Source organism: Nyctibius grandis, chromosome 1 (genome assembly GCF_013368605.1).
Source record: "Nyctibius grandis isolate bNycGra1 chromosome 1, bNycGra1.pri, whole genome shotgun sequence".
Classification (NCBI taxonomy): domain Eukaryota; kingdom Metazoa; phylum Chordata; class Aves; order Nyctibiiformes; family Nyctibiidae; genus Nyctibius; species Nyctibius grandis.
The window spans coordinates 36,139,719-36,165,588 of record NC_090658.1 but is presented as its reverse complement, the minus strand read 5'-3'; the positions used below and the strand labels follow the sequence as shown (position 1 = coordinate 36,165,588).

General features: G+C 50.9%; 1 protein-coding gene and 1 long non-coding RNA gene across 6 annotated transcripts; both read left to right on the top strand.

Moving 5' to 3' along the window:
- Positions 1-126: 126 nt before the first annotated feature.
- LOC137670471 (uncharacterized) lies at positions 127-4,528 on the top strand. Of its 3 annotated transcripts, none has more exons than XR_011049300.1 (4): positions 127-213; positions 2,185-2,295; positions 3,342-3,523; positions 4,192-4,528. It is a non-coding gene; the product is annotated as an uncharacterized lncRNA (long non-coding RNA). The 3 variants fall into 3 exon arrangements; XR_011049301.1 differs by having other exon boundaries at positions 130-213; positions 2,177-2,295; XR_011049302.1 differs by lacking the exon at positions 127-213 and adding an exon at positions 1,478-1,711.
- A 2,698-nt stretch (positions 4,529-7,226) lies between these two features.
- On the top strand, positions 7,227-23,919 carry ABCC10 (ATP binding cassette subfamily C member 10). 3 transcript variants are annotated; one of them, XM_068397885.1, is made up of 21 exons: positions 7,227-7,807; positions 8,748-10,119; positions 11,396-11,623; positions 11,833-11,989; positions 12,705-12,844; positions 13,341-13,420; positions 13,569-13,740; positions 14,736-14,834; positions 15,054-15,243; positions 15,631-15,708; positions 16,100-16,291; positions 16,720-16,855; positions 17,253-17,448; positions 18,249-18,592; positions 18,752-18,921; positions 19,192-19,352; positions 19,754-20,007; positions 20,335-20,480; positions 20,962-21,059; positions 21,238-21,350; positions 23,379-23,919. In XM_068397885.1, the coding sequence occupies exons 1-21, from the start codon at positions 7,647-7,649 to the stop codon at positions 23,512-23,514; spliced, it is 4,623 nt and encodes a 1,540-aa protein (XP_068253986.1). In that variant the 5' UTR covers positions 7,227-7,646; the 3' UTR covers positions 23,515-23,919. The 3 variants fall into 3 exon arrangements, with proteins under 3 accessions (XP_068253986.1, XP_068253995.1, XP_068254004.1); XM_068397894.1 differs by lacking the exon at positions 7,227-7,807 and adding an exon at positions 8,071-8,136; XM_068397903.1 differs by lacking the exon at positions 7,227-7,807 and having other exon boundaries at positions 8,867-8,951; positions 9,115-10,119.
- Positions 23,920-25,870: the final 1,951 nt, after the last annotated feature.

Sequence of the window (25,870 nt, the reverse complement as noted above, 5' to 3'; positions counted from 1 at the left end):
CCCGGCTGCCCCCCCCGCCCCCCGCGCGTGCGCGCCGCCGGCCGCCCTGTGCGCGCTCCCGAGCCAGGCACCCCCGGGCCCGGCCGGGGGGCGGGGTGAGCGCGGGCTGGGGCGGGGGCAGGGGCGGGAGGCGTTCCTTGAGGGCGCCCGCACAAAATGGCGGCCGCAGGGCCCCGGTCACGTGTGGCGGGGTAGGCCGCAGCCCGGCGGGAGGTGGGTGCTGCCGCCGTGCTCGCTGGTGCGGGGAGCCGCTTCCTTCCTTCCCGCTCGTGGTCCCAGGCGGCCGTGAGGGGGACATGCTCGGCTGCGCGCAGGCGGCTGCTTCATACTGTTTGCTTCTGCTCCGGGGCTTCCCGCTGCGCCGCCCCCCCCCCCCCAGCCCTCCCGGTCGGGAGAGCGGGCGGGGGGCGAAGGCGGTGCGGAGGGAGAGAGGGAACTTCACTGGGGAGGCCGTGGGTGGCCTCCCGCTCACGGAGGCTGAGGGGAGACGCTGAGGGGCGGGCTGTGAGGCAGCGGGCCTCGGCCGGGCCTTGCCGCAGCTTAGTGTGCCTGCGCTGGCAACAGGTCAAAGCCAAAAGCAAAAGAGCTTTGGGTTTCCCCCCTCCCTGCTCCACGCTGTGCTGTGGAGCTTGTCGGTAGGGGTGTTGTCCTTAAGCAGAAATGTGCTCAAGAGTAATCCTTGGCCGCTCGATGCGGTGAGGCTCAGCCTCCAGCTCAGCAAATTTCTGAACAAATTTCCTTGCTGTGAGTGCCAGGAGCTGGGCTGACATGGTAGGGAGGAGTTCCCTCCCACCTCCTCCCTCTGCTCACCTGAGCACCTGCTGCTGACCATGCTCAGCGCAGGCAGGTGAGTAGGGCAGTTTCGAGTCTCATAAGTGAAGCATGAAACGTTTCTCCTGTTTCATGGTGGGTGCTGTCTGTGAGGAGGAAGAGTGTGTTCAATTTAACTGACATGGGCTAGCAGCAGAAAGAAATGAATGCAGAGGAATGAAGGTTCTGATGAAATTCTACATTTCCCAAATTTCTGAGCTTTTATATTTTGTTTAGAGACTGGGAGAAGTTTCATACATTAGATTTGTATTTTATTATTAACTAGGTGACATGTGAGGCTTGTATTTGAAGACCCAGTCATTTTTTGCAGACTTGGATGAAATTTTCCCTTGGTTTTTGGGAATGTATTTGCTAGAACATAACACACCATTTGAAGGGTGCTACTTACAGCAGCAGCAACAAAGAGCAGCAGGCTTGATGGGTGGGGGTCTGTCTGATACTGTAATAAGGTGTTTCTGCTGGGAGTGGTTGGGTACAATTGTGTTAAAACTAACTGTCCCGCCTTGACATTTTCTGAGTGAGTGCACCACTACACAGGCTCAGGAAATACGCTTGGTTATGCCAGTCATTAAAATAAGCACGAGCTATATAAAGACTATCTTATTTTCCGTTACCATTTTCCACTCCTCCCCCGTATCTCCTAAGGTTGATAATGTTCATCAGTGACTTTAATTCAATTATAAGTATCATGGGATAAGAATTTAATCTTTGAAGATGCCCAGCAGACTGCGGATCTGCTTCTGGTGGGAGCAAAATGCAATGACAGTGGAGGCAATGGATACTTGACCTGTTCCAGCTAACTACCCTGAGCAGCAGACTTGGTGACACACAGAGAGGCACAGAGTTGTGCTAAAGCAGATGATAAGTACAAAACTGATGGGTATGTAGCAATTTCCCCCCTAGTTTTGTATTGTAGATCATATCCAAGTAGTTTATCACTATAAGGAATACACTGTTACCCCAAATGAGTTTTGTTACTTTATTAAAAGGAAAACCATGGTTTTGTGTGTTAGTGTCAGGAGTCTGCGTCAAGTGCTCAGTTTCACCAACTGAAATAAATAAAAAAACAGCCTAGCAAGAGAGAGAAAATGGACTTGTTTGGTTTGGAACGTCTCTTCCATGCTGTGACTTTCTTTACATCAGTTTTAAAAAAATGTTTTAAATCACAGTTTGGTTTTAAAACAGTCAAGAGTAAAAAGCCACAAACCCAAGAAACCTGGCAAATTCTTTTTTTTTTCCTGTCAAAGTTTTATATAAAAGTTATGCATATAATATCTAAAAGCTTTGCAAAATGCCAGAACATGAAAATATTTTCTAACTTCATTTTGCCTTATATCCAAATGAGGTCTACAGGAGATGTCCTGGTCGTTTCTGGTGATAGATTTCAGTGGCATTTGGAAGGTGAAGGAATCCAGATACCAATAACTAATCAGAAAGTTCATTAAAACATCTATCTGCATACCAGTAAGTAAACTGCTGAAGGGAGGAATGGTAAAAAGAAAGCAAACAGCCTATGTGTTGTGGTATTTAAAAGAGTTCAGTAGAGAAAAATTCAATTTTTTTGAGAAAAATACTTAACTAGTGCTTACTCATTAGCATTTTGTAGCACCCTATCATCTTATTGAGCATTACTTTACAATTACAATTTATAAACATCCTGTACTAGCTGTAGTGACATCTTTCATTCACATGCCTTACTGAGTTAGGTTTTTAAAGGGACTGAACACCCATAGTGGGATTCAGTTAAATTATTCCCAAAATCAGTACTGAAATTTGGGCCAGGTGGTGCAGAGCAAATTGAGAGTTTTCAATGCCTCTGCAAGAGGAAGTGCTAAAGTTCTGAGGGATTGAAAAAGTCAGGCAAGGTCCTTACCTGCTTTGCACAGGTTTTTGTAATACTCCTGTGACTGGTGCTCCAGGCTCTCACTGGACGAAGGAGGTGCCAGTCAGTCTGCTCTGCTACAAGTTCGGCTCCCAAACTCCTCTTTGACATTCCAAAGCTCATCTTTGAACTTGCAATTAGTTGCTGTGGAGAGATTTTAGCTAATTGGATGCTGAGGGCAATGTTGTGGTAATAAGGTGTCTCTGAATTCTCATTAGGCCTCAAATAAGAAAGTTACAGGAGCAAGCGACACTGAAAAAGAAAAGAACAGAATGAGAAAAGTTAGCAGTAGCTCAGTATGAACAAGTAAACAGAAATCAGAATTTAAGTTAATTCAGATTAGGTTAAAAAGCAGTACAGTAACAGAGAAAAACATAAGACCTTAATTATAATTTTGTACCTTCTTACATCTGAGTCAAGACTAGATCCAGGGGCATGAGACTATGCAGCACTCCCTCTAATGCTAAATGGCTAGGCTACTAGTAAGAACAAAGACAATTTCTGTGTTTTTATGACAAAATGCGTGTTCTCATGAGACGGTGTGGTGGAAGATATTCCCCTGTCTTCTGAACTTTGCATTAATTTTTCCCCTGGAAAACAGGGCAAAATATGTATGTTGTGTCTTCAGGTCCAGGCAAAGCAGCTTGTTCATGAAAAATTTTGGACTGAGCCAAGTAATCAAGCCTTCCTCGGTCATCACGTCATGGAATTTGAGGATGGTTCAGCTGATAGCAGAGCCCTGGCTGGGAGCACAGAAAACGCATCCAAACAGACAATTGCCTTCAGAGGTTTTACGTCTATAATTACAAGGTTGATATTTCTGAATTTAAGGCTTGTCTAGGCTGGCTTCTTTTTCAGCTCAATATTTACTTGTAGTTGGGAAGTGGAGTGGGCATGCAGCCTACACTTATTCCCTGACTTGGTGTCCTCGGAGGGGTATTAAATAATCTGTTGCAAAATAAACTCGTAAGAGAAGGCGGGGGGCAGTCTCGCTTTGCCAGATAGCTCTTCCTCGCTGAGGGTATATCAATCTAGAGCATTAGAAAACTCTGGATAATAGACAGTGAATCAAATCTGGCCTGCATTGGCATGTGGGGGTGGCTTAAATTAAACCTGATATTGAGGGTTTTTTCCATTTTAATGCTCTGGGGTTTTTTTGATAAATGTCAGGTGTATGATTATTTATAGTGCACAAGGTACTTTGTAAGCAAGATGTCCACAAGCCTGTACTCCACATGGCGCACATCTTAAATCAGTCGAATACATAGCAGTGAACGTCACGGGCAGCAATATTCAGGAAGAGGGGAAACAGCCAAAAGGAAGCACGAAAAGGAGGAATGGCTAGATTCTTGCCTTGCTCCTATTTAAATGTACTATGCAGAACAGACACCAGTGATTTCAGATCAGTTAGGGTGGACTGGTATTTTCCTAGGGTTCCTTTTCTTTAATACCCTTTGTTTGTTTTCCCATGAGCGTAGATAATGCTGTCTGGAGAAAAAAGGGATCCGTGGCATCTGAAAGCTGTCCATCTTTCAGTTGAAGTGGAAAAGTTCATGTTATTGAACATGAAGAGGTTAGGAGAGATGAGCAAGCAGAATGCAGCACGTGAGAAAGAAACGCTATAACACAATGTGGCTGAAATGGAAAAGCTCTGAGAGTGATTAGCGAGAGAGAGGATGGTGTTTGTCCTAATATCTGAGAACTTCTCTGGTGTCTTATTAAGTCAGGGGAAGTGGCTGGTTGGTTGGTTGGTTGGTGGGGTTTTTTTGTTTTCATTTGGAAATAAATAAGACATCAGAACTGCAGAATCTGAAAGTTTCACTTGTGTGCAGCTCATGGTCCAGCCTCACACATCCCCTCTTTGCTCTCTTGAGAGTTTGTTGCTTTCACAGCCTGTTTGTCAAGGGAAGCTTCCTTCAGCGAACGGAACATAAAACTTATTATCAAGGCCTCTACAGGAGAGTTTATTCTAGAAGCCTTTGGATGACCTGTGGGAGAAAGAGCAGAGTGGACAAATACACACAGTGTACAGGATCAGTAGTTAGCCTGGTCATGAAAAGGCAGCTTTGCAACTCTTGGCACGCAGGCAAAGATTACTTTCAGGGCTGTGAGAAATCAGAATCCTCAGAGACAACAATTAAACACAGAGATACGTATATATAAGTTTAGGAAAACCACCCTCTCCTCCTTCTCCTTTCAAGGAAACTATGAGTAGAGGGTACTGTGGCCTCCAAGCTCTTATCTCTGCTGTGTCACACTCCCTCAACCAGATAGCTCTGTTTTCTCAGTCAGGAATGTTACTGATATTTTCCTTCCTCAGCACCCCACTGAGAACACTTCAAAGCTCAGAGAATGCTTTATTGTATCTCTGATGAGCTGCATGCTGAAAGTAAAGTTTGCTACCTGTGATGAGTTATTTACAGGGATATGCTAGTTTTGCCTGGCAAGAGAGAGTACTGAGGGAGGGTTTGGGAAAGTGAAGTATCCAGAGCACCTTCTATAAAATCACCAGTAGCAGCTAAAATTGCGAGATGGTGCGGTGACATTTACTGCACGCTCCTGTTACTGCATAACGGCGATGAGGCTGGATGTCCTCTTGGGTTTATTTTCTCTCAGCTGGGAAGTTGAGCATTTACTCACCCCTCAATGCAACGTGCTCTTGTAGTAAAAACTGAGTGTTGTATTTGGGGATGCTGCTCGCATGTGTGTGTTTAGGCTCTGGACAAACAGTCACTGAGCACAATGCAGGTAAAACTGAGTGGATTTGCTTAGCTTGTGTTATTCAGATGATTCACAGAATCACAGAATCAATCAGGTTGGAAGAGACCTCTGGGATCATCGAATCCAACCATTGCCCTGACACTACCATGTCAACTAGACCATGGCACTAAGTGCCATGTCCAGTCTTTTCTTAAACACATCCAGAGATGGTGACTCCACCACCTCCCTGGGCAGCCCGTTCCAATGTCTGATGACCCTTTCTGAGAAGAAATTCTTCCTAATGTCCAACCTGAACCTCCCCTGGCGAAGTTTGAGGCTATGTCCTTGAGGATTTTATTAGGTTAACATAATGATCTTGCTTTATATGGCTATTCCTCTGCCACTTTGCATATACTGATCTATTGTTGGCAAAGTGCTCTTGTAGTAATATCTGCTACCAGCAAAGTATGCTGGGCATATAAGAGCACATTTATGCCCATAAAAGTACCGCCTGGGCCGTACCTGCCAGTGCTGACTTCTGGAAGCACAGCGCTGTATAAATCCTCCGGTGCTGGTCGACACAGACTGCAAGGCTGTAACGTGCGTCTGGTGTGTGTCAGTCTAAAAATGTTCATGGAGTGCCAGACACTGTGGGCCAAATGTGATAGGAGAAGGAGGGGAGAAATAAATAAGATCACCAGGAAGGAACTAGAGGATTTTTGGGGGAAATCACATTTGCCCATGACCAGGGACCGATTTTTAGTTTGTTTTTAACTAGAAGATAAAAATCTGAGCGAGATGCACGTGTTTAATTCGTTTGCTTCTCCTCCTTATCTCGGTCTCGTGCTTCTGGCCGAACCCCTGACCTCCCGTGGGCTCGCCCCCTCCGTGGTGCGGCACGGCACCTCACGGGCAGCTGAGCTGGAGCTGCTTGGGAAGCGATGGCGGCTGCTCCTCAGCGCAGGGCCCTTCCGCCTCACCTCCCCGGCTGCCTGCCGCCCTGCGGCCGGGCCTCGGGCCTGGGCCGCCGCCGGGGCCTGGCTCTTCCTGGTCCACATCGCGCGGCTTGACTCGCGCTGCCGTTTCGCTGCCCGCCGGCTGGCCCTTGGGCCCGGCCCCGGCCCCTTTCCGCCGCCCCGGGCCCCTCGGCTCCCGCGCTGCCCGCCCGCAGCCAGGGCTGCAGCGCGTCCTCCCGCCCTCCAGGGGGCGCACGGGGCGGCCCTGCGGCCTCTCCTCCCCCGGCGGTGGGGGGCGAGCCGAGGTACGGCGGGGGGCAGGGGCCAAAGTGCAGCGGGGGCGTGGGGAGGGGGTGGTGGCGCCGTTGTGCGTCGCCCCGGTGGGAGTGGCCGGGGGGGGTCCCCGGGGTCCCGCCCGCCGCCGGACACGTGCCGACCTCTCCGCCTGCCCCTTGGCGGCGAGGCGGCCGCCAGGCTGGGCCTTAGCCAAGGGCTTCCCCGCTCCGCGGGCCGTACCGACGCAGGTCGGGAGGGCCTCCATGACGGGACCCGATCCCCCGGCTCTGGTGCTGCAGTGCCCCGTTCCTGCGTCCCGAGCCTGTGGCTCTCAGCCGGTCCCAGGCCGGAGATGGGGCCAGCTGGTGCAAAGACACCCCTGTGAAGCCGAGGCCTTCCCAGGAGTGCTTCAGCACTCAAGGACGGAGTCCTGCTGGTTCCCTCCTCCTGTGTAGCTTGGAGGTGCCGCCTGCTTTTCTGCAGGGACAGCGGCATCCTCCCCTGCGATCTGGAGGGTGTTTAATGTTACACGCTGTCTTAAGGAGTGTGGTTGTGGGAATTGTTTTGAAGATAGAAGTATAATTGATAGATTATTGTTTAAGCAGCTCAAAATATTTTTCAGAGCTATCCATAGAAAGGCAAATGCTTCCTGATGTTAGTTTCAAAGGATAAACTGGCCATGGCAAAAAAATCAACCTGGAAATATGCAGAAAGCTTCAAATTCCCAGAGCATTGAGTTCCCAGGGTGACCTACGGGGACAAACAGCATAATTTATTTTAAGCTGGAGCCTGATCATTTTTTAAAGTAGATTATATGATAGCAAGTGCGCAATAGCAGGGCCTGGACTCTGTGACCCAGGAAGTTGCTTCTAGCCCTATGTTCACTTCTTATCACAGTCCACCTTGGACTGGGGCTGTACTTTTTTCGTTTTGTACCTCATGCTGTTTTTTCTTTTCCACCCTAGGAGCTCCTGTCTCTCACATTGAATTCCCAGCAAAGGATGGAGAACATCCTGGCTGGTCTGTGTGGGACCAGCCCAGAAGATCCACTCCCTGTGTGGGTTCATGGCAGCGTTGGCCATTGCTTTAATCAGCTGACACTAAATGTGATTCCTCATGTGATCCTTGCAGTCGTCAGTGCCTGCTTCCTTGGCACTCCAAGGTATGACAACTAACTTGTCTAGCTCTTGATTATTATGCAGGACTGGAGGTGGGGTGGAAAGCCTGGAAATTAGATCTCCCTGTAATGTGCTGAGTACATAATTAGAGAAGGACGTAACATTGTAATGCTATTATGTTTGTCAGCATCCGTCCTAGTTCAGAGTACTGTGTCCCTCCATTGCAGAAAGGAATCCAGAAAGAACAGGGAACGTAGTGAGCATAAAATCAGAGAAAATAATTCAAAAGAATTTCAGTGAATGGGGATTGGGAAAACTGGGAGTCTTCTGGGAGAGGATATAAATCCAAAGTGGCATGGAAAATGTCTATAAGGTAATAAGGGGTTCAGAGAAACCAAAAATTGTTTTTACCCTCTTCTGAAATTCATAAATAAGGCAACGTTCACTGTTATTGAAAGGCCACAAATGATAATGGAACAAGTGATAATTAAATCTTTCGTTGGGCAATAGATTATGGACTTTACATACACAGCATCACTGAAATGAACAGTGATAAAAATAATGTTTCTAGACAAAATATCACAAAGGCAAGAGAAATAAAGGATGAGAGATGTGACGCAGAGAATTTGATCATCCAGAATTTGTGTTAGAGAGGTTAAATATACTTTTTTTTTAATCCTCAAGGACTGGAGTCTGATTTGACCACAAACTGTCACAGTTTGCAAACAAATTTCTGTAGATAAATGCTATTCTTTGGTAGCATCTGAATCTTTGGTATTGATCAGATACTGAGCTATATTGACGTGGTCTAGTTTAGCAATGCCTACAGTCTGAAAAAGTTACAAATCTAGGGAGGTGAATCTAGGAGGTTAAGTAATAGTGAACAAATAGAGGGGGGGAAGAGGGGAGGAAGAAAGGGGAGTACTGACTGAAAAGTGATGGAATTTCAGCTGTAAATTTTTTCTCTGCTCTTTCCTCCTCTAGATCTGGCTCCAGGGTGCCTTGCAGGCCAGGCTGGGGATGCAGAATCACTGCCTCCTTTGTACTTGCTGGCCTGTTCCTTGCTGATACCATCCCAGTCACCATTTCTCGGCAGGAGCTGGGCCCTGTGTACCTGGAAGTGCTGGCAAATGGCATTGCCACCCTGACGTGGCTCACGCACGGCCTCGCTCTTCTCATGCTCTTCAGGTCCATTCACGGCTCTACCAGGGGCCCTGTGGCCTTGGCTCTCCTTGCTCTCTTACCCCTACCTTCCTTCGTCATCACGCTGGTGTGGTACTACCAAAGTGGGACAGCTTGGTCCCCTGCCCACCCTGCTGCTTCCTCCAGGTTTGCCATTCTTTGTCTGCAGCTGGCCTCTCTGCTTGTGTATGTGATTGGCTACCTCTTACCCACCACTGGCAGACAAGACTTCCTCTCCATCAATCGCTCCTGGCAAGAAGACCAGCTCATCTCAGAGCCAGGGATCCCAGTGCCTGATCAGCAGGGAGTGGCAGAAGATGGTGAGAGCTGGCTCTCACGCTTCTTTTACATTTGGATGAACCCCCTTATGAAACGTGGTTATGAGTGGAAGCTGAACCAGCCACAGGATGTCTATGTGCTTCCTCGACAGCTCCAGGCTGCCAGGGTCTCTGATCGGTTCTACTCCTGCTGGCAGAAGAAGGCAGTTCGGCACCAAGTGGAGGAGGAGACGGTGTCTCTTACTAGCCCAATCATTGCTGGAGGCGATGGGAGTAGTGATGCCCCAGAGTACAGCTCGCACCGTACCCAGGAAGCCGTGCAACTCTTCTCAGTCCTTCATGCAGCCTTTGGGCTTCGTTTCTACTCCCTTGGACTTCTCAAGCTGGCTGGTAACCTGCTGGGTTTCTCAGGTCCTCTGCTTCTGAACCTGCTGGTAAACTTCATGGAGTCACGACAGGAGCCCCTGAGCCATGGGGTGCTCTATGCCCTTGGGCTCTTTGCTGGCTCCTTCCTGGGTGCTCTCTTGCAGAACCAGTTCAGCTACGAGGTGAACAAGGTGATGCTGATGGTGCGGGCCGCCATCATCTCTGCCATCTACCGCAAGGCTCTGCGTGTTGGCAGCACAAGCCTTGCCCGCTTCACCGTGGGGGAAATTGTCAACTTCATGAGCACGGACACCAGTAGGTTGGTCAACTTCTGCCTCAGCTTTCATGAGGTGTGGAGCCTGCCTGTCCAGTTTGCCATTACCCTCTACCTCCTCTACCAGCAAGTGGGGGTCGCCTTTCTGGGAGGCTTGGCCCTGGCACTGCTGCTTGTGCCCATCAACAAAGTCATTGCTAACTGCATCATGATGAACAACAAGGAGATGCTGAAACACAAGGACACACGGGTCAAGGTGAGGGGCAGCTGGTGGCTCTCTGAGTTTGTTGCTATATTTTCTCCTTGTTCCTAGAACGTTGTCTTTTTGGCTGCTTGTCATGATCCAAAGTGGATTAATTGAATCACAGCTGTTCGGAAAAATGTTAGAGGGGTCACACACACACACACACACACACACTTCAAAAGTGTTTCAGGGTGATGCGGTTTCACCACCCACAAGACAGTGAACCTCTTAACACTTGTCTTGCCTCCTGGGATAATTCAGGTTCCCTTGCAGGTTTCTTTTCTGTGTGCTGTGTGTAGTAGTTAAGGTAGGACTCCTGATTGCTTCCTCTAGAGATGCTTCCATCCTATTGCTCCAGTAATGCTATCAATGGTGAGGTGGCTTGCAGTCTGGACAAAGGCAACAATCATGGATGTAGTGGTTTTATATCGCTCCAAGGCTGGCACCCTCGGTCATCTTTCCCACTGCTTTTTGCATATTTGCAGTGCTGTCTTTGTCCTCACCACATGTCAAACATTTGATTCCCAACTTTTAGCCTTGTATCTCTAACGTGAGGGGACAGCACTTTCACTCGCCATTTCCATCATGCTTTGGAAGCATGAAACATAAGTCAGCTCCTTGTCAGAACTGTTAGGAGCTTTAAAAATATTTCTGTTCCCAACAGGAGGTACATCTGGTTGTATGGGGTGTGCTGGACTTTCTCCAGCTATTGTAAGAATGATGTGCTGAGTGAACTCGCTCTTGTTAGTTTTCTTTCATGTCGGGCACCAACATGTCTCAGCTCGCTCTGCACGTGATGACCTGAGAGCAGGAATGAGAGGACAGCATGCTGCAGGGACACCTGAGCTGCTGGATGTGAGCAAGCCACGCTCGGGATACAGACTAGCTGTGTCGTGGCAGCACTGGGCCTGAGAGTCTGGTGTTATTATCTCAAGGCGCTGTCGGGCTAAAGTAGGTAAATGGCATCCAGGCTGGAGCTAGTAATTCCACACATCCTTTCACCTGTGTTGCACATCCTTTAGTTGGGAAGTAGTGTAATATTTTGCCTTTTCCTGAGCTGCACACAGCGCAGGTGGCTAAGGAAGCAGGTGGAATGAGCGAGAGCAAAGTTCCTAGTAGCTGCCCCTTGAGTTTATGTCTTTGTTAGCAATAAACGGTTCCTGGTATCTCTAGCCTGGCCCTTAGTAGGAGGCAACTGCAAACCTGGCCCCAGCCCAGATGCCTAGCTGGCATTTGGTGCATTAGGCAGGCACCGGTTGCTCTATGTGCTTTTCCTCTTTGCCTGCAGCTAATGACAGAGTTCCTATGTGGCATTCGTGTGATCAAGTTTTATGCCTGGGAGAAGCACTTCAGCACCAGGATAAATGCCTGCCGGGCTAAAGAGCTGCAGAAGTTACGAGCCATCAAGTACTTGGATGCTCTGTGTGTGTATCTATGGGCAGCACTGCCTGTTGTTGTCTCCATTGCCATCTTCATCACCTATGTCCTGTTGGGTCACCAGCTCACTGCCACAAAGGTGAGTAGGTAGTAGGGAGAGCTCCAACCTTGCCTCGTGTAGAGGACAATCTGCAGTGGGGCTGCAGTCCTGAGGCATCTGTCTGTGAAATGAACCCAGCCTGTGTCTCCCCACAGTTCTTCAGGCTCTCACTGGTGAACCTGTTTGTAGGATACAAGATGCAAGGGAGTTATTGCCTCCAATTCATGAGTGTTTCCTTGCCCATGCAGGTGTTCACAGCGTTGGCCCTTGTAGGGATGCTCATTCTTCCCCTCAACAGCTTCCCATGGGTGTTGAATGGGACCTTGGAAGCCAAAGTTTCCCTGGATCGAATCCAGCGTTTCCTTGAACTTGTCGACCAGGACCTGGAAGCTTATTACGCCCTAGGTAGTGGGGAAGGGTGCTGCTGGGCTTGGGACCCTGGGCAGGGGGCACTGGGAGCAGAGAGCTGAGGTGTGAGGCCCAGGGACAGTACTGGAGGGCAGGTGGCTGTCACCCCGTGATTCAAGACATTCAGTTGTCAGAGGCAGAGTGAAGGCACTTCATTTCTGTGGAAAACAGGAGACAAGACTATAACATTCCTCTTCACCAACCATAGGCCATTGCTTGTCCCCACAGAGCCCTGCCATTAGTATCCCTTTAGAAGAAGCTGCTCCCTCCTCTGTCCAAAGTTCCTCTGACATGGAAGTCATCAACAACCTTGGCTTTGCCTGGCAGAAAGGCTTGAGTGGGTGCCCCTCTCCTGAGCTGTCAGGGCTCCCTTTCTCTCCTTCCTTGCATTTTGCCAGCTCCCTGCCATTCTTTCACCTTCAACAATAATAAAACCAGATTATCCTTATAGTGTCTCCCTGACAGCCAGCAGGTCACCATGTGTGTCTGGTGGGAGCTGGAGATAGGAGGGTTGAAGGACAGGAGGTGTAAGTTTAAGGGCAAGTCTATAGACAAGCGTCTCATTTTGTGGTTGGGTCCAGAGCATCATGGTGGTGCCCTGTCTGTGTCTCACCCATTTGGGAACAAAGCTGATAGTATTTGTGATGCCAGGTGCCTTTCATTTTCTGGCCTTCTCATAGTAGTGCAACGCTGTACTGCTTTTCCCTTGCAGATAGCCCTTCAGGTACTGCTACTGCCATGGAGATGCGATGTGCAGCCTTCTCATGGGCACCAGTTGAGGAGGAAAGCACCAGGCAGCCCTCATCCACAGGCACTCTGCAACTACACATTGAGAACCTGTCAGTGAGAAAGGTGAGCAAGGATGCAGGAGGTAACAGAGAAGAATGGCACTAGAGAAGCCAAATAACGGAGCAGGAGTGGCACGTTTTCATGTTTTCTGTGTCTTATGAGCCATGCATCAAAATCTTGTCTTGGTCAAGAGGCATAGGGCACCGTATCCCATCTCTCAGAGCTGAAGGATGCTGGAGGATATCTGAAGGCATGGCTGAAGGCATGGGTTACAGACGAGATGAACCGGCTCCCTCTGCTTTCCACCACTGCTACAGGAGAGGACTGGGCAGGGAACACAGCTGGGCTCCAGAGTTAAAACTCCTTGCAGACTTGTGACCTGCCATATTAGGAGTCTGGTTTACTCAACAACTGTACCCAGCTCTGCTGCTGAACCTGTGAGACAGTCCTAGCTTAAGACAGCAGTCAGCTTTCTTACAGGCTATATGTGGCTCAAGGAATCTGGACAAGCCCCCCAGTATTAGCACATCAGGTCACTTTTTTTCATTTCCCTTTGCAGGGGATGCTTCTGGGGGTTGTTGGGAAGGTCGGCTCTGGCAAAAGCTCTCTGCTTGCAGCCATCACTGGAGAGCTCATTAAGTAAGTAGCCTAAAGACTTCTTTCTGCCTGGTCCCTCCATGCCATGTCGGGCAGGGACTATCCAGTGCTATCCCTATTTGTAGGCCATTTTGATCTGCCAGCAGTTCTTCTTTGTTGCCCTTTCCACCCACTTCTGGTGTGCTTGCAGACAAGGTGGACAAGTGTATGTTTGTGACCTGGAACAAGGATTTGGTCTGGCCACACAGGAGCCTTGGATACAGTTTACCACTGTCCGTGAGAACATCCTTTTTGGGCGGGAATATGATGCCAGGCTGTACGAGGAGGTGGTGGAGGCCTGTGCCCTCTCCGAGGACCTGAACGTGAGTGCCTAAACTGTAAACCTGCCTGAGCCTTCTTGGCCAGCTTTTGCATCCAGCCTGAGCCTCACTGGGAACAGTTCTTATTCTTTCAGGCTATAGACTGCTTTTTCAATGTCCCAATCACACAGCATTACTCTGATTACCAATCCCAGACCATACCTGGTCCCACGGTTCTTTAAGGTGTGAAGTCACTCTGACAGCACTTTGGATGGCTTCTGCTGCTGCTGAGCCAAAAGCTCTTGATCCTGGGGAAAGGAGATGTTCTTGCAGAGCTGATGACTGCTGGGTTTTTCAGGCAGAACCTATCATCAGCTGATGCTTTTTTGGATCAGAAGGAATTTCCCTGGGATCTGGAAGGGCTGAGTCTGTGGTCCTCCTGTCAGTTATATTCTAGGTTTGAGGCTTATGGCTACATTAGCCAGTAAACCTGCCTGTTATATATGGTAGGAAGCTAGCCTTCTCCTCCCAGTTTGTAACCTCATGCCTGATTTTCTGAAGTGCCAAGGAGTAGGAGCTCCTGTTTGCTTTGGCAGGAGCTATGAATACTCTGTAAAGTCAAGGTATTTATTTGAGAAGCAGTAGTCTATGCCTGTGCTACCAAATCGAGAGGAAACTGTTTCCAGCTACTGAAACTCTGTAGCTTTTACTGCTAAACTGTTTGGATGGGCTCCTGGCATAATTTTGGTGCAGGCACAGCTCTTGCTCTCCCAGAAAATTCCCAGGCACAATTTCAGAGTTACCTCATACCAGAAGTTGCTCTCAATGGGTAGTTCAGTTGTGGCCATCCTATTCTGGAGTGTAAGAGAGTTTAGTTGCATAAATGCCAAGCTTGCCAGTTGTCTGCAGAACCAGTGTATAGACTGTTGCATTGTTTAATTTTTGTTAAGGCACCCTAAGGAATTACTGCCAGAGGCAGGAGGGGGACCCCAGTGTTTTGGTTTTGGGTCCCCAGTAGTTTCCCATCCCTTCTAACTGGATTGTCTTGAATGTTTCAGATTTTACCAGCAGGTGACCAGACAGAGGTGGGTGAAAATGGTGTGACACTCAGTGGGGGACAGAAGGCTCGAATAGCCCTTGCCAGAGCTGTTTACCAGGTAAATAGCAAAGCAGTCATGCTGTGGCACATTGTGCCCAGTGCCAAGTCCAATATAAACAAGCTGGAAGCACCCAGCTGGCAGCATGTCTTAAACCACATCATGCTGGCCTAAAGGTGCTGGCAGTGTGCCACACAGAGGCACTTGCACTTTTCTCTACAGCACTGGCCACTCTGGCAGGGCCAGGAGCTATATCCTTGTCTTTTGTCTCCCTCTCAGGAGAAAGAGCTTTACCTCCTTGATGATCCCCTGGCTGCTGTTGATGCAGATGTAGCCAACCATCTTATGCGGAAATGCATTCTCGGAATTCTCAAAAACAAGACCAGGATCCTTTGCACCCATAGGACGGAGTTTTTGGAGAAGGCCGATGCCTTGTTGTTGATAGACAGTGGCAGGATAGTTAAGACAGGTACGCTGTCTGTCTTCTCAGGCATGCATTTGTGCCTGTGTGCCCGTCTTGGAATGGCTTGAGCAAAGACGGATATAAAGGAGTAGGATTAACTAGTGGCGAACCCAATGATAAAGAGCTTGAGGACACTGCATGTGTGCAAAGATGGGGTGAAAGGGAATGTGCAGGTGCACAGATAAAACTGGACAGCCTTAGAGGTGGGGAGCTGATAAGGCAGAAGGCCATAGCAGGTTGCATGGAGCAGGGCCTTCAAGGATACAGGTGCTATGAGAGAAAATAGGGAATGTTATGAGAGAACAAAACTGGGCCATGTCATAGCAAGAGGCAATGAGTAGCTGGCATCTGTTCCTCACAGACTCTGAAGCATTTACATGTCTCTCTTCACAGGCACACCAGCTGATATCCTGCCACTTGTGGAAGCCTTCCCCAAGTTCAGTGATATGGACAAGAGGCGGAAGGATAAAGGTGTATACCTGGCAAGCTTGAGGGTGGCTGGGGCAGCACAGCTCAGCTGAGCACTCAGACAGAACCTGTACCTGATGGCTGCCGGCCTTAGAGCAGAGCTCCCACCGCCTTGCTCTGCTGTGGCAGTGCTGATCTGTGGGTAGTGTGTGCATAGAGGAGAGGAGGCCCATGTATCGTTGGGTATTGGTCTGGAGCAGTATTTGAATCTGTTCCACTTGTGGTCCAGCTTTGGATGAAAGTCTGCCAGGATTGGTGCATCTGTCTTGAAAGGGGAGAGAGGGGGGAAGAAAAGTCTCCCTCATAGCCTAGACTTGGTCTGTTCACAGCAAGGAGCAGCTGCAGGAAGGATCTTACATCGCACTGACCTCTGCTTTTGCCTCCATTCCCACAGCCCCTGATGAACAGGGCCAAGAAGAGGCTGTAGAGACAGAGGCAGAAGAATCAACCCCAAACCATCATCTCATCCACAAGGAGGAAGAGAAGAAAGAAGGGGCAGTGGCTTTTCAGGTGTACAAGGCATATTGGCTGGCAGTGGGCAGCTGCTTGGCATTATCCATCCTCTTCTCGCTGCTTCTGATGCAAGGTGAGGCAGTGGCCCAGCAGCACATCTCTCTTTAGACATTCCTCTCCTCTCATTCCCTGGTTGTGTGGAGTCCAGGGAAGAAATGAGGCCAGGGGTTTAGTCACTCTCGCTGTAGCAGGAAGACCCCTTTTCTCGTCCCCAAACTAAAGTAGCACAGTTGGGAGGGGGCACATTGGGAACAGGATGTTGTCTCACTGCTGCAGTTGCGTGTCTGCTCCTCTAGCAGCGCCCTGTCGCTGCTGCAGCTCAAGGCTGTTCCCTTGCTCCTGCTCTACTACTAACAGTGGAGAATGAAGGCAGGGGAAGACTAGACTGGGCAGTGAGACAATAACAAAAGTTGTCCAGCAGCTTCCCCTCCAGCTTTTCTGCTTTATATTTGTTGTTTCAAAGGTTGAATTCCTCTTTATGCAGTCTGTTTTTCTCTGTAGCATCCAGAAATATCTCAGATTTGTGGCTATCACGCTGGATCTCCAGCATATCCCAGACAGCAAATACCTCTGTGATGGTCTGCTCAGCTTCCCTGCCTTCCCCAGAGCTGCTTCTCTTCTCCGTTGTTGGGCTTGTGTAAGTGAATGCTGATCGGGAGATGCCAAAGGAAGCTGGAAACACACTCCCATTTTGCCCTAAGTGCATTTCCTGTGAAGATCCTTGTTGAGAGCAGGGATAAACTGACCACCACGCTGCAGGGAATCTGTGTGGCTGCTTTGACAAGGAAAGAGAATTGAAATCTCTGACCTGATGAGGTGCCTCAAGGGCTTCTGCCTGGGGCTGATGGAAGACCCCTAGCTGCATAGTAATCAGAGTGTTTGTCCCAGCATGCCAAAGAGGTAGTCTCTCACAGGAGTATCAGATTGAAGTATCCTGGTTTCCCTTTGAGTGTGCTCCTGAGTTCTCATGGTCTGCGAGTTTGCTGTCATGGGGACCTTGGCAGATTCATAGTCTTCCTCCTCCTGTGTTCCAGCTCCCCCATTCAAGCTCTGGACACCACTCCAGTCCCTTCCAATGGTTCGCCGGATGTGAATTTCTACCTGATGGTTTATGGGAGCATTGCAGGGGCCAACTCCCTCTTCACCATTTTCCGGGCCTTCCTCTTTGCTTACGGCACTATCCGTGCTGCCACTGTCATTCACAACCAACTGCTCCAGAGGGTTCTAAAGGTACCTGTCAGAAAGTCCAGGGCAGGCTGGGGCTCCTGCAAGTGACTCTACCCTGACGTTCTCATAGTTGGGAGTAAGGGTTTGGGAGGTGGATTAGGGTTTCTGCTGATATTAGCTGATGATGTCCCCTTGGGACTATATCCAAAAGGAGCTGCACCACAGCCAGCACAAGGGTCTAATGAGCTAGGGTTCAAAACGTGTCCTGTAAGGCTTGTTCCATTCCATGGAGGGGTATTCTATGGCTGGCACCGGAATCTGTTCACTCATTAGGCTTAGATATATAGCCAGGATGAGGGCAAATTGAATCATAGTAGCTTTTGCAGGATCAAGAGCTCAGATTCAGATGAGATTGGAAGGAGTCATTAAGCAAGATTTAGGTCTGGTGCTGGTATGTACCAAGTAACTTTCTTTAGGGTTTGGGCTTCCTTGGGTCCTCAGGCTAGGGTTAGGATTAGAGGATTAGAAGGTAGGATTAGAGGCTAGGGTTAGAGGATTGTCTCACTGACTACTGATGGGCCACTATGGGATCTGAGTGACTACTATCTTGGTAGCTGTCTGCCATTCACCACAGAAGGGCTTCTTCCTTTTACCATGCGAACAGCATAAGACGTTTGGCTGTGAGTGGATGCTGGCTTTGGGGTCTGAGATTTCTCCTCCAGCTGACAAAAGGAAGGGGGCTGTGGTCGCCACCCCTTTATGGCCTTAGCTGCTCCCCTTGGTGCTGCTCTCCTGGACACTGTTCTGTGGCTGGATCTCACTGCAGCTGACCAAGTCTTTCTTTCTGGTTCCCTTGTTGCCAGGCCACAGTCACCTTCTTTGACACCACACCAACAGGCCGGATCCTGAACCGCTTCTCCTCAGACCTGTACTGCGTGGATGACAGCCTGCCATTTGTCCTCAACATCTTCCTGGCCAACATGTATGGGCTCCTGGGCATGCTGGTGATAATTACCTATGGCCTCCCTTGGGCTGGGCTGGTCTTACTCCCTCTGGCTGCCCTCTACTTCTCCATCCAGCGCTATTACAGGCGCACATCCCGGGAGCTCAAGCGCCTTTACAGTGTCACCCTGTCTCCCATTTACACTCACTTCTCTGAGACCCTCTCAGGACTGAACAGCATCAGAGCCATGCGGGCAACACAGAGGTGAGTTGAAAAAAAGAGCACCCAGAGAGCCAGAGCTGTGGCTTTATAAACCAGGGCCTTCCTGATGTGGGGCTGGTTACAGGGTAGCAGGAATACCCCTGGTCTGGGGCAGCAGGAATGGGCGTTGAGTGGTGTGAACCTCTGTTGTGTGCCTGCCAGGTTTGAGTTGGAGAATCAACTGTGCCTGGAGCAGAACCAGCGCTGCCTTTTTGCCAGCAACACAGCGACACAGTGGCTGGACATCCGCTTGCAGATGATTGGGGTCACCGTGGTTACTGCTATTGCAGGAATTGCCATCATCCAGCACCAGAAGCAACTGGGAAATCCAGGTAGGCTGCCCACAGGGTTCCTCCTCTCCTGGCCCAGAGCTGCACATCTTCCTGCACTGCGGTAGGATCCAGAGCTCCTACTCCCTGTCCCTCTACAAGTCACCCACAGTGTAGTGCTTCATCTCCTGTCCCTCCTCCTGTGTGTCCCCATCCTCGAATGGGATCCCAGACTCCAGAGTGCTAACTTCTCCCTTGTTTCCTTGTCCTGCCACCAAGATCCCAGCTCCTTCCCTGCCAGTAACATTCTTGCTTATGCTTTTGTCTTCACAGGACTTGTGGGCCTGGCACTCTCATACGCCCTGTCTGTCACAAACCTGCTCTCAGGCCTCATCTCCAGCTTCACTCTGACAGAGAGCATGATGGTGAGTGTGGAGCGGACAGAGGAATACACCACAGACATCCCCACGGAGCCCCAGGATAAACTGGTCCAGGTAAAAGCTCAAATATGTTCTCAAGGACTGGCCCATCTTCTGGCTCTGTGCCCTGCACTTGCCTCCTGGGGAGATCACAGGGTTCCAGTGAATGGGTGGAGGGCCCTTACCCACAGATACCACCTTGATTGCTCATCCTTTACCAGTGCATCTCTGGCAGGAGCTGGTAAAGGCTGGAATGATGGGAAGGGGTAGGAGAGCAGAATGGGTGCTGGGTCCAAGCTGTGAGAGAAAAACAAGCCTAGGAGGGGGGTGGAGATGAAGCTGGGCTGTGCTTTGGGTCTGTTCAGAAGCCAGGCAACCATCTGAAGGGATGGGTGGGGCTTGGCCTGTGGGGAGGTGAGGCTGAAGATGACAGTGGGTCATGGTCATGCTCTGTCTCACCCGGGTATCCCTCTTAGGTTGCTGCTGACTGGCCAAGCCAGGGGCTTGTGGAGTTCCAGCGGGTGGTCCTGGCCTACCGAGCAGGCCTGCCCAATGCGCTGGATGGTGTGAGCTTCACTATTTACCCCGGAGAGAAAGTGGGGATTGTGGGTCGCACAGGATCTGGAAAATCCACCCTTTTCTTGGCACTTTTCCGCATGCTAGAGCTGAAATCAGGCCGGATTCTCCTGGACGGCGTTGACAGCCAGCTGGTGGGCTTGGAGGAGCTGAGGTACAGAGGGCTGAGCAGAGTGGAGGGTAGCTGGGGGGCCTGGGGGCTGACAGCTGTCACTGGTTGGATGCCAAAGGGAAGAGTGAGGAGCAAAGGACTTAACTGTCACAGCAGCCTCTTGTCTGATTGTGGCAGCTTCTTAAGAGTTGCTCTGTTGCTTCTGTACAGCTGTGCTAAAGAAACCAGGCTGAATATGTGACCCATGTCTCTGTGCCTCTAAGATACAGAGCAAGCCAAGACACCCCACCCCAGGAAAAAAAAAAATTACAAGCCTTTGCTTTTCTGCCAAACCCACCCCACGAGCCCTCAGCTCTTGTTTGCTTGCAGATCTAGGCTGGCCATCATCCCTCAGGATCCATTTTTGTTCAGTGGCTCAATCCGAGAGAACCTGGACCCCCAAGGAAAACGGACAGATTCTGAGCTCCACGAGGTGTTGGAGCAGTGCCACCTGCAGGATGCCGTTACTCAGATGGGTGAGTCTGAACCCAGTGAGAAGCAGCTGGTGAGCCCTGGTACTGGGAGAGGGGAGAAGGCATCAGCTCAGACAGGGAGCAGAGGAAAAGGGACCAGGTGGAGGCAGCAGGGAATTGGTTAGGTGAGGCCACACTAGGACCAGGGTGGGAGCAGGTCAGTGGGAGCCAGTGGCATTCCCTGAGATTTAGTGGCAAGGGACTGGCAGGTGATGGATCGGTTGGCAGGATCTTGCTGATGAGACCAGGCCCCTGGGGATGTTAGAGCAGAGCCTGAGAGATAAGCTGGCCCCTAGTTCAAGGGGAGCGTGGCATCTCTGTGCCAGATGTTGCTTGTGTCCAAGCATAAAGGCTCTGGTCCCCAAGGCCTGGGCCTGAGCAGCATTGGGATTTTGAATGCTACTGGGAAAATCCCAGACTGGGGGAGCCGTTTGGGGCCCTGCGCAAAGCCTGGTGGAGTGACTGCAGGCCTTGATCCCTGCAGGTGGATTGGACTGCGAGCTGGGAGAGAAGGGAAAGAGTCTGTCTGTGGGACAGAGGCAGCTGGTGTGTCTGGCAAGAGCCCTCCTGACGCAGGCCAAGGTGAGTGCCCTGCCTCCATCTGAGCAAGGGGGAGGGTGAACTGCTGATGGTTGTGCTCCTGAGTTGGGGGTGTAATGGGAACACACAACCTGTGTTACCTTCCCGGGCTGTCCCTGGGTGGGAACTGGCGTCTCCCCTGTGGTGCTTGGGAGCTCCCTTCACTCTCTGTCCCTGGCAGGTGCTGTGCATCGATGAGGCCACAGCAAGCGTGGATCAGAAGACAGACCAGCTGCTGCAGCAGACCATCCGCCAGCGCTTCGCTGACAAAACTGTTTTGACAATTGCTCACAGGTATGGAGGAAGCAGCATTCTGCACCTAAATTCATCCTGCCACTCACAGGGAGTGGTGGCTGCATCTGCCATGCCAGGGCCTTGAGCTGAGCAGGGAGGTCTCCGCCATGAGGCTTTTCAAGTACAAAACGCTGGATCTTGCCTATTTGCCTTTTCTGCTTTATTAGCCCCGGGTGCTGGGAACAACTGCGCGCGAAAACACTGTACCCAAAAATTGGGGGACAGCAAAGGGCAAAACGCCGCATCATATGGCAGATGGCTCTTCCTGGGCATTGCCTGCTGGAACCGGGGGAGTAAATCGGACCTTGTGGTTCTGCCAAATTAGGGCAAGGAGCAATGGAGAACTATCTTACAGAAAGGAGCAGCATGGAGACCGGGGAGGAGCAGGTGTCTCTGCCTCAGTAGAGGGCACTGCAGGACATCCGGCGGCGAAGGGCTGCAGCCAGCTCCTGGCCAGGGGAGGCAGAGCGCTGGGTAGTTTTGTTTTCCAAAATCCAGAGTTTTGGTTCCAGCCTGCACCTGATGCTGGCAGGCAGGACAGGGCAGCAGTGCTTGCCCCACAGCTTAGAGATTTAGTGTAGGAGTAGGGGCAGTAGGTTGTTACAGGTGGAGGGAGGAGGGCAAAACATGAATACCATGGATGCTGAGAAGGGATGGATCAGCATTAGGCACTGCTCCCTGCCCAGGGTGCTCTTACTCTTGCCAAGTGGATGAGAATTTGGAGGAGAGTTATGTAGTTGTATGGAGGATGTTTTCAAAACACAAAGGTTACCACAAAAACAAAAATCAAATGAGCAGGTGGCAGAGCTGGTGTCCTGCTGCAGAGAAGTGGGAGTGATGGATGACAGGCAGGGTGGGCTGAGCCTGGCAAGTGAATCGAGTGGGTCTTGTTAGATACATCAGATAGGAGTGAGGCAGGAGGGGTGTGAAGAGAATGTGGTTCCTACACTAGGGTTATTATGCATAAATAGAGTAGAAAGGTAAGGGCACCGTGGGCTGAGGTGTGTGTTTGGGTTGGGTGGGGGAGGCCACCTCTGATGGAGGAATAATTAAAGAGGAGAACCAGCAAAGGAGGGAGTGGCAGAAGGCAAGGCAGCAAGACTGGGTTGAAGATGGCCCCAGCCATCTTCCACTGGGATGAAGGGAGATGGGGGGAGCAGTAAGGAGGGAGAGGTGGTGCTGGGGTTGTTTTGTACCCACGGTTCTTCCATGCCATTGAGCTTCAGGTGAACCATTAATTGGATGGGTGAAATCTAGGATGGGAAGTGACTCAGTACTTGTCCCTTGCCCTCCAGGTCACTTCCAGTGCTGCAGCCTGGCACTCTTTTGGGGATGGATGTGTAACCAGAGTCCTGAACTCCATAACACTTTTTACCTGCTCAAATCGTGTGCAGTGTCTTCCCTGTGACTTGCAGCTTTGTAGGGCTGTAGTTTCACACTGAACAGTGCACGACTGTGCAAAGGCATTCCTGCTGCCCTGTCTTCCTTCCCCAGGGCCAGAGGTTGCTGCCCTGCTAGCAGTCTGAGCAGAATTGGGTGCATACCTGTGCTGCGGGTGCTGTGGTTGGCACTCTGGCAACTACAAATCCACTGGTGGTGGCAGCATAAGCAAAGATGCCAAACTGCTGGGGAATGGCAGCTGGTACACAAATCCACATTTCTGCTGCCCTCGGAAGGTGGCAGGTGAGGAAATGTAGGGGCAAACAGAAGCAACTCAATAACTCTCCTGTGGGAAAGGAGACATCTTGTGCAACCCCAGAATCAGGTGTGCCCTGAGCTGTCCCTCCACAGGGCTTCCCTCTGTGCTCCTGGTGCCCTGCCATGCCCAGCAACTGGAAGGCTCTCCTAAGAGGTGGTGCAGAGGCTCTCTGGGGAGCTGGACTACAGTGTGCCCCTGAGGGCACAGGGAGATGCTCCACCGATTCTGATGTTGGGCATGTCTTGGACCACCCCTTGACAGCAGGGGAAGTAGTATCCAGAGTTCTCCTCAGGCCCACCAACGTGTGTCCTGGCATTTGCTGTCCACAGGCTGAACACCATCTTGGACTCCGACCGCGTGCTGGTGATGCAAGCTGGGAGAGTGGCAGAGCTGGATTCACCCACCCGCCTAAGCCAGAAAGATGGCTCCTTGTTCCAGCGCCTCCTGCACAGCGGGCAACAGTGACCTCCCTCCTGGGCTGAGCCCAGGCAGCCCTCCTGGCTCTGTGCCTGGCTTTCCTCTTGCCTCAGCCGCCAGCCCTGGCCGTGCAGCGCCAGGAGCTGCTGAGGTGAGGGAAGGGGTTATTCCTGCCTGCAAACAGCGATTGTGTGTCCTCAGGGACCGGAGCACAGCACTAAGGCCTTTCCTTTAGTAGGGAAGACGGGACCTGATGTTTAGGGCCATGCAAGCCTGGGTGGTGGTGGGATAATGCTCCCCTCCAAGGCTCCCCTTTGAGATTACAGAGGGATTTTCTGCTCACTGAAGAATCAGTGACTCCTATTCTGAGACTTAGTCTCACATGTGAAATTTAAAATAAAGTGGAAACATCCTTGTGAAGGTCCGTTATTCAGGTCCCTGTCCCCTTTTCCCCCCAGACACAACCCTACGTGCTCCCTACTACTTTCAGAGGGCATTGACCTTTCCAGCCCCAGATGGTTGCACCCAGGGACCTTGCTGCTCTTCCTCCAGTTTACAGTGGAGAAGGCCTTCCCCCGAAGGGCCTGGATGTGATTACATTAAAGGCCTCTAAGGCTAGTTTATTTCAAGATCACTTTTCTAAGGAAAACTCCCTATCCTTCCTGCCCTGCTCCCAGCTGCACAAACCCACAGCTGCTTTCAGTTTTAGGATCAGATTGCTCTCCTGTTGGCACCCTTGGACTCAGTCTTGGGTTTTCCCCTTCTCCCCAACACTCTAAGGCAACGCCTAGCAGATACACACCTTTGCTACGCTGTCCTGAGGCTGTGGGAGCCATCTCCACCCCTGCAGCCAGAGCATGGGGCAGGACAACTCCTGTGCCACAATCTGGGTTTGCATTATCGAGGGAAGTGATGGAGATATGTATTCATCCAGAACAAGAAGCTAAGCAACCCGATCTAACTGGATCTGCTGAGAGCAGGAGGTTGATGTCCAGAGGTCCCTTGCAACCTAAATTATTTTATGATTCTCTGATACACTGTTTCTGGGCTTGTATTTGTTTTATTTGATAAAGGTACATCATCCATCCATGTATTAAAAAAATAATCTTTCTGATGAAGCCCCAGTCCCCTCTCCCAGGTCTCCCTCCTCGCTGAGTGTTCACTCCTCTGTCTGCTTTCTTCACACCATCTTGAACCCAGCTCTGCAACCCTACAGGCCAGTAGTAGGGTTTGGGTTGTGGGGCTTTTTACCCCACTGCTTAGCCCTCTGTGCCCATGAGGGGGCACAGAGAACTGTGGCCCTGGCAGAGACACGCTGATTGCTGGACACCGGACCAGCACAGGCAGGACCAGACCTAGTACAAAGGCTAAGTGACCTGGCCATCATCTACTGCCTCTTAGCTGTGCTTTAGCAATGGTGGAGAAGGCAGTACTGTATCTGCTTCCTATGGTCATCCCAGGCTCGGTAGCTTGTCCTCACATCCACTGTGGGGAGCTTAGCCTTTGTTGTATCAAGAAACGCTACAACAGTTGACTTGAGGTCAGTGCCAGCTGCTGCCTCAGAGTGACTGGGCGAGGAAAGGAGGGTCTGGATCTCGTATTGCTCCTGAACCAGCCACAGCACATCTCCAGCCTTGTCCATCTCTGGTTTCACCTGCAAGGGTGTATGAAAAGAACCAGCTCAGGCCAGAGGACCCCAGAGGGGAGCAGGCCATGCTCCTCCTTGTCAGCAAACGGTGAGGCAGAAGTGCATGCTGGAGAGGGGAAGAACCTTGGTCATTTGTGGCCAGACCAGAAAGGACAGCTCGGTAAGTGGGGGGAGAAGACCCCTGGATCATCAGGAGGAAAGTACAGAACGTGTTTGTAACCCCAAGTCTGACAGCAAGAGGAGGGGGCATCACCCAGGGCAGAAGAAGGGCACGAGGAGACCCCAAATGATCTCCAGAGTCTCTTTGAACTGGCTCACAGAACCACAAGGCCAGGGAGCAAGGGTGTTTGCTCGCTCCCTAGGGACTTGGCATCTGAAATGATGGCCTCCAGAAACAGCTGGTAGCCACCCTATCCAGTACTGGGGCAGGGAGGCTCGTGCAGCCATGACTGTCCCGAAGGCCGCAGAAGAAACATTCCCAATGCCAGCAGAAACGAGGACAAAGCCCCTTCTGATAGTCACAGAGAGGAATTTCAAAGGGCCTGGCATAATCTGGGCTTGCAAGAAGGCTGTGCCCTCCTCAGCACTACCCGTCCTGTTTCTGAGAGGTCATGTCGGACGATAGCGGCACTGCATGGCGTGGGCTGCCGCAAGCGGCACGTCGCCGCTCCCCTGCAGGGCTGGCCCAACACAGCCCTGCTTTCCAATGCCCGTGGGTGCTGGCTGCGCCAGCCAGGCAGGAGACAGCTCAGATCC

Excerpts from the sequence above, each read along its gene's own strand:
- ABCC10 (XM_068397885.1), top strand. The coding sequence starts at position 7,647 with ATGGAGAACATCCTGGCTGGTCTGTGTGGGACCAGCCCAGAAGATCCA. Across the intron at positions 11,624-11,832 it reads ACCAGCTCACTGCCACAAAG|GTGTTCACAGCGTTGGCCCT; the intron begins GTGAGTAGGTAG and ends TTGCCCATGCAG. Across the intron at positions 14,835-15,053 it reads TTGCCAGAGCTGTTTACCAG|GAGAAAGAGCTTTACCTCCT; the intron begins GTAAATAGCAAA and ends TCTCCCTCTCAG.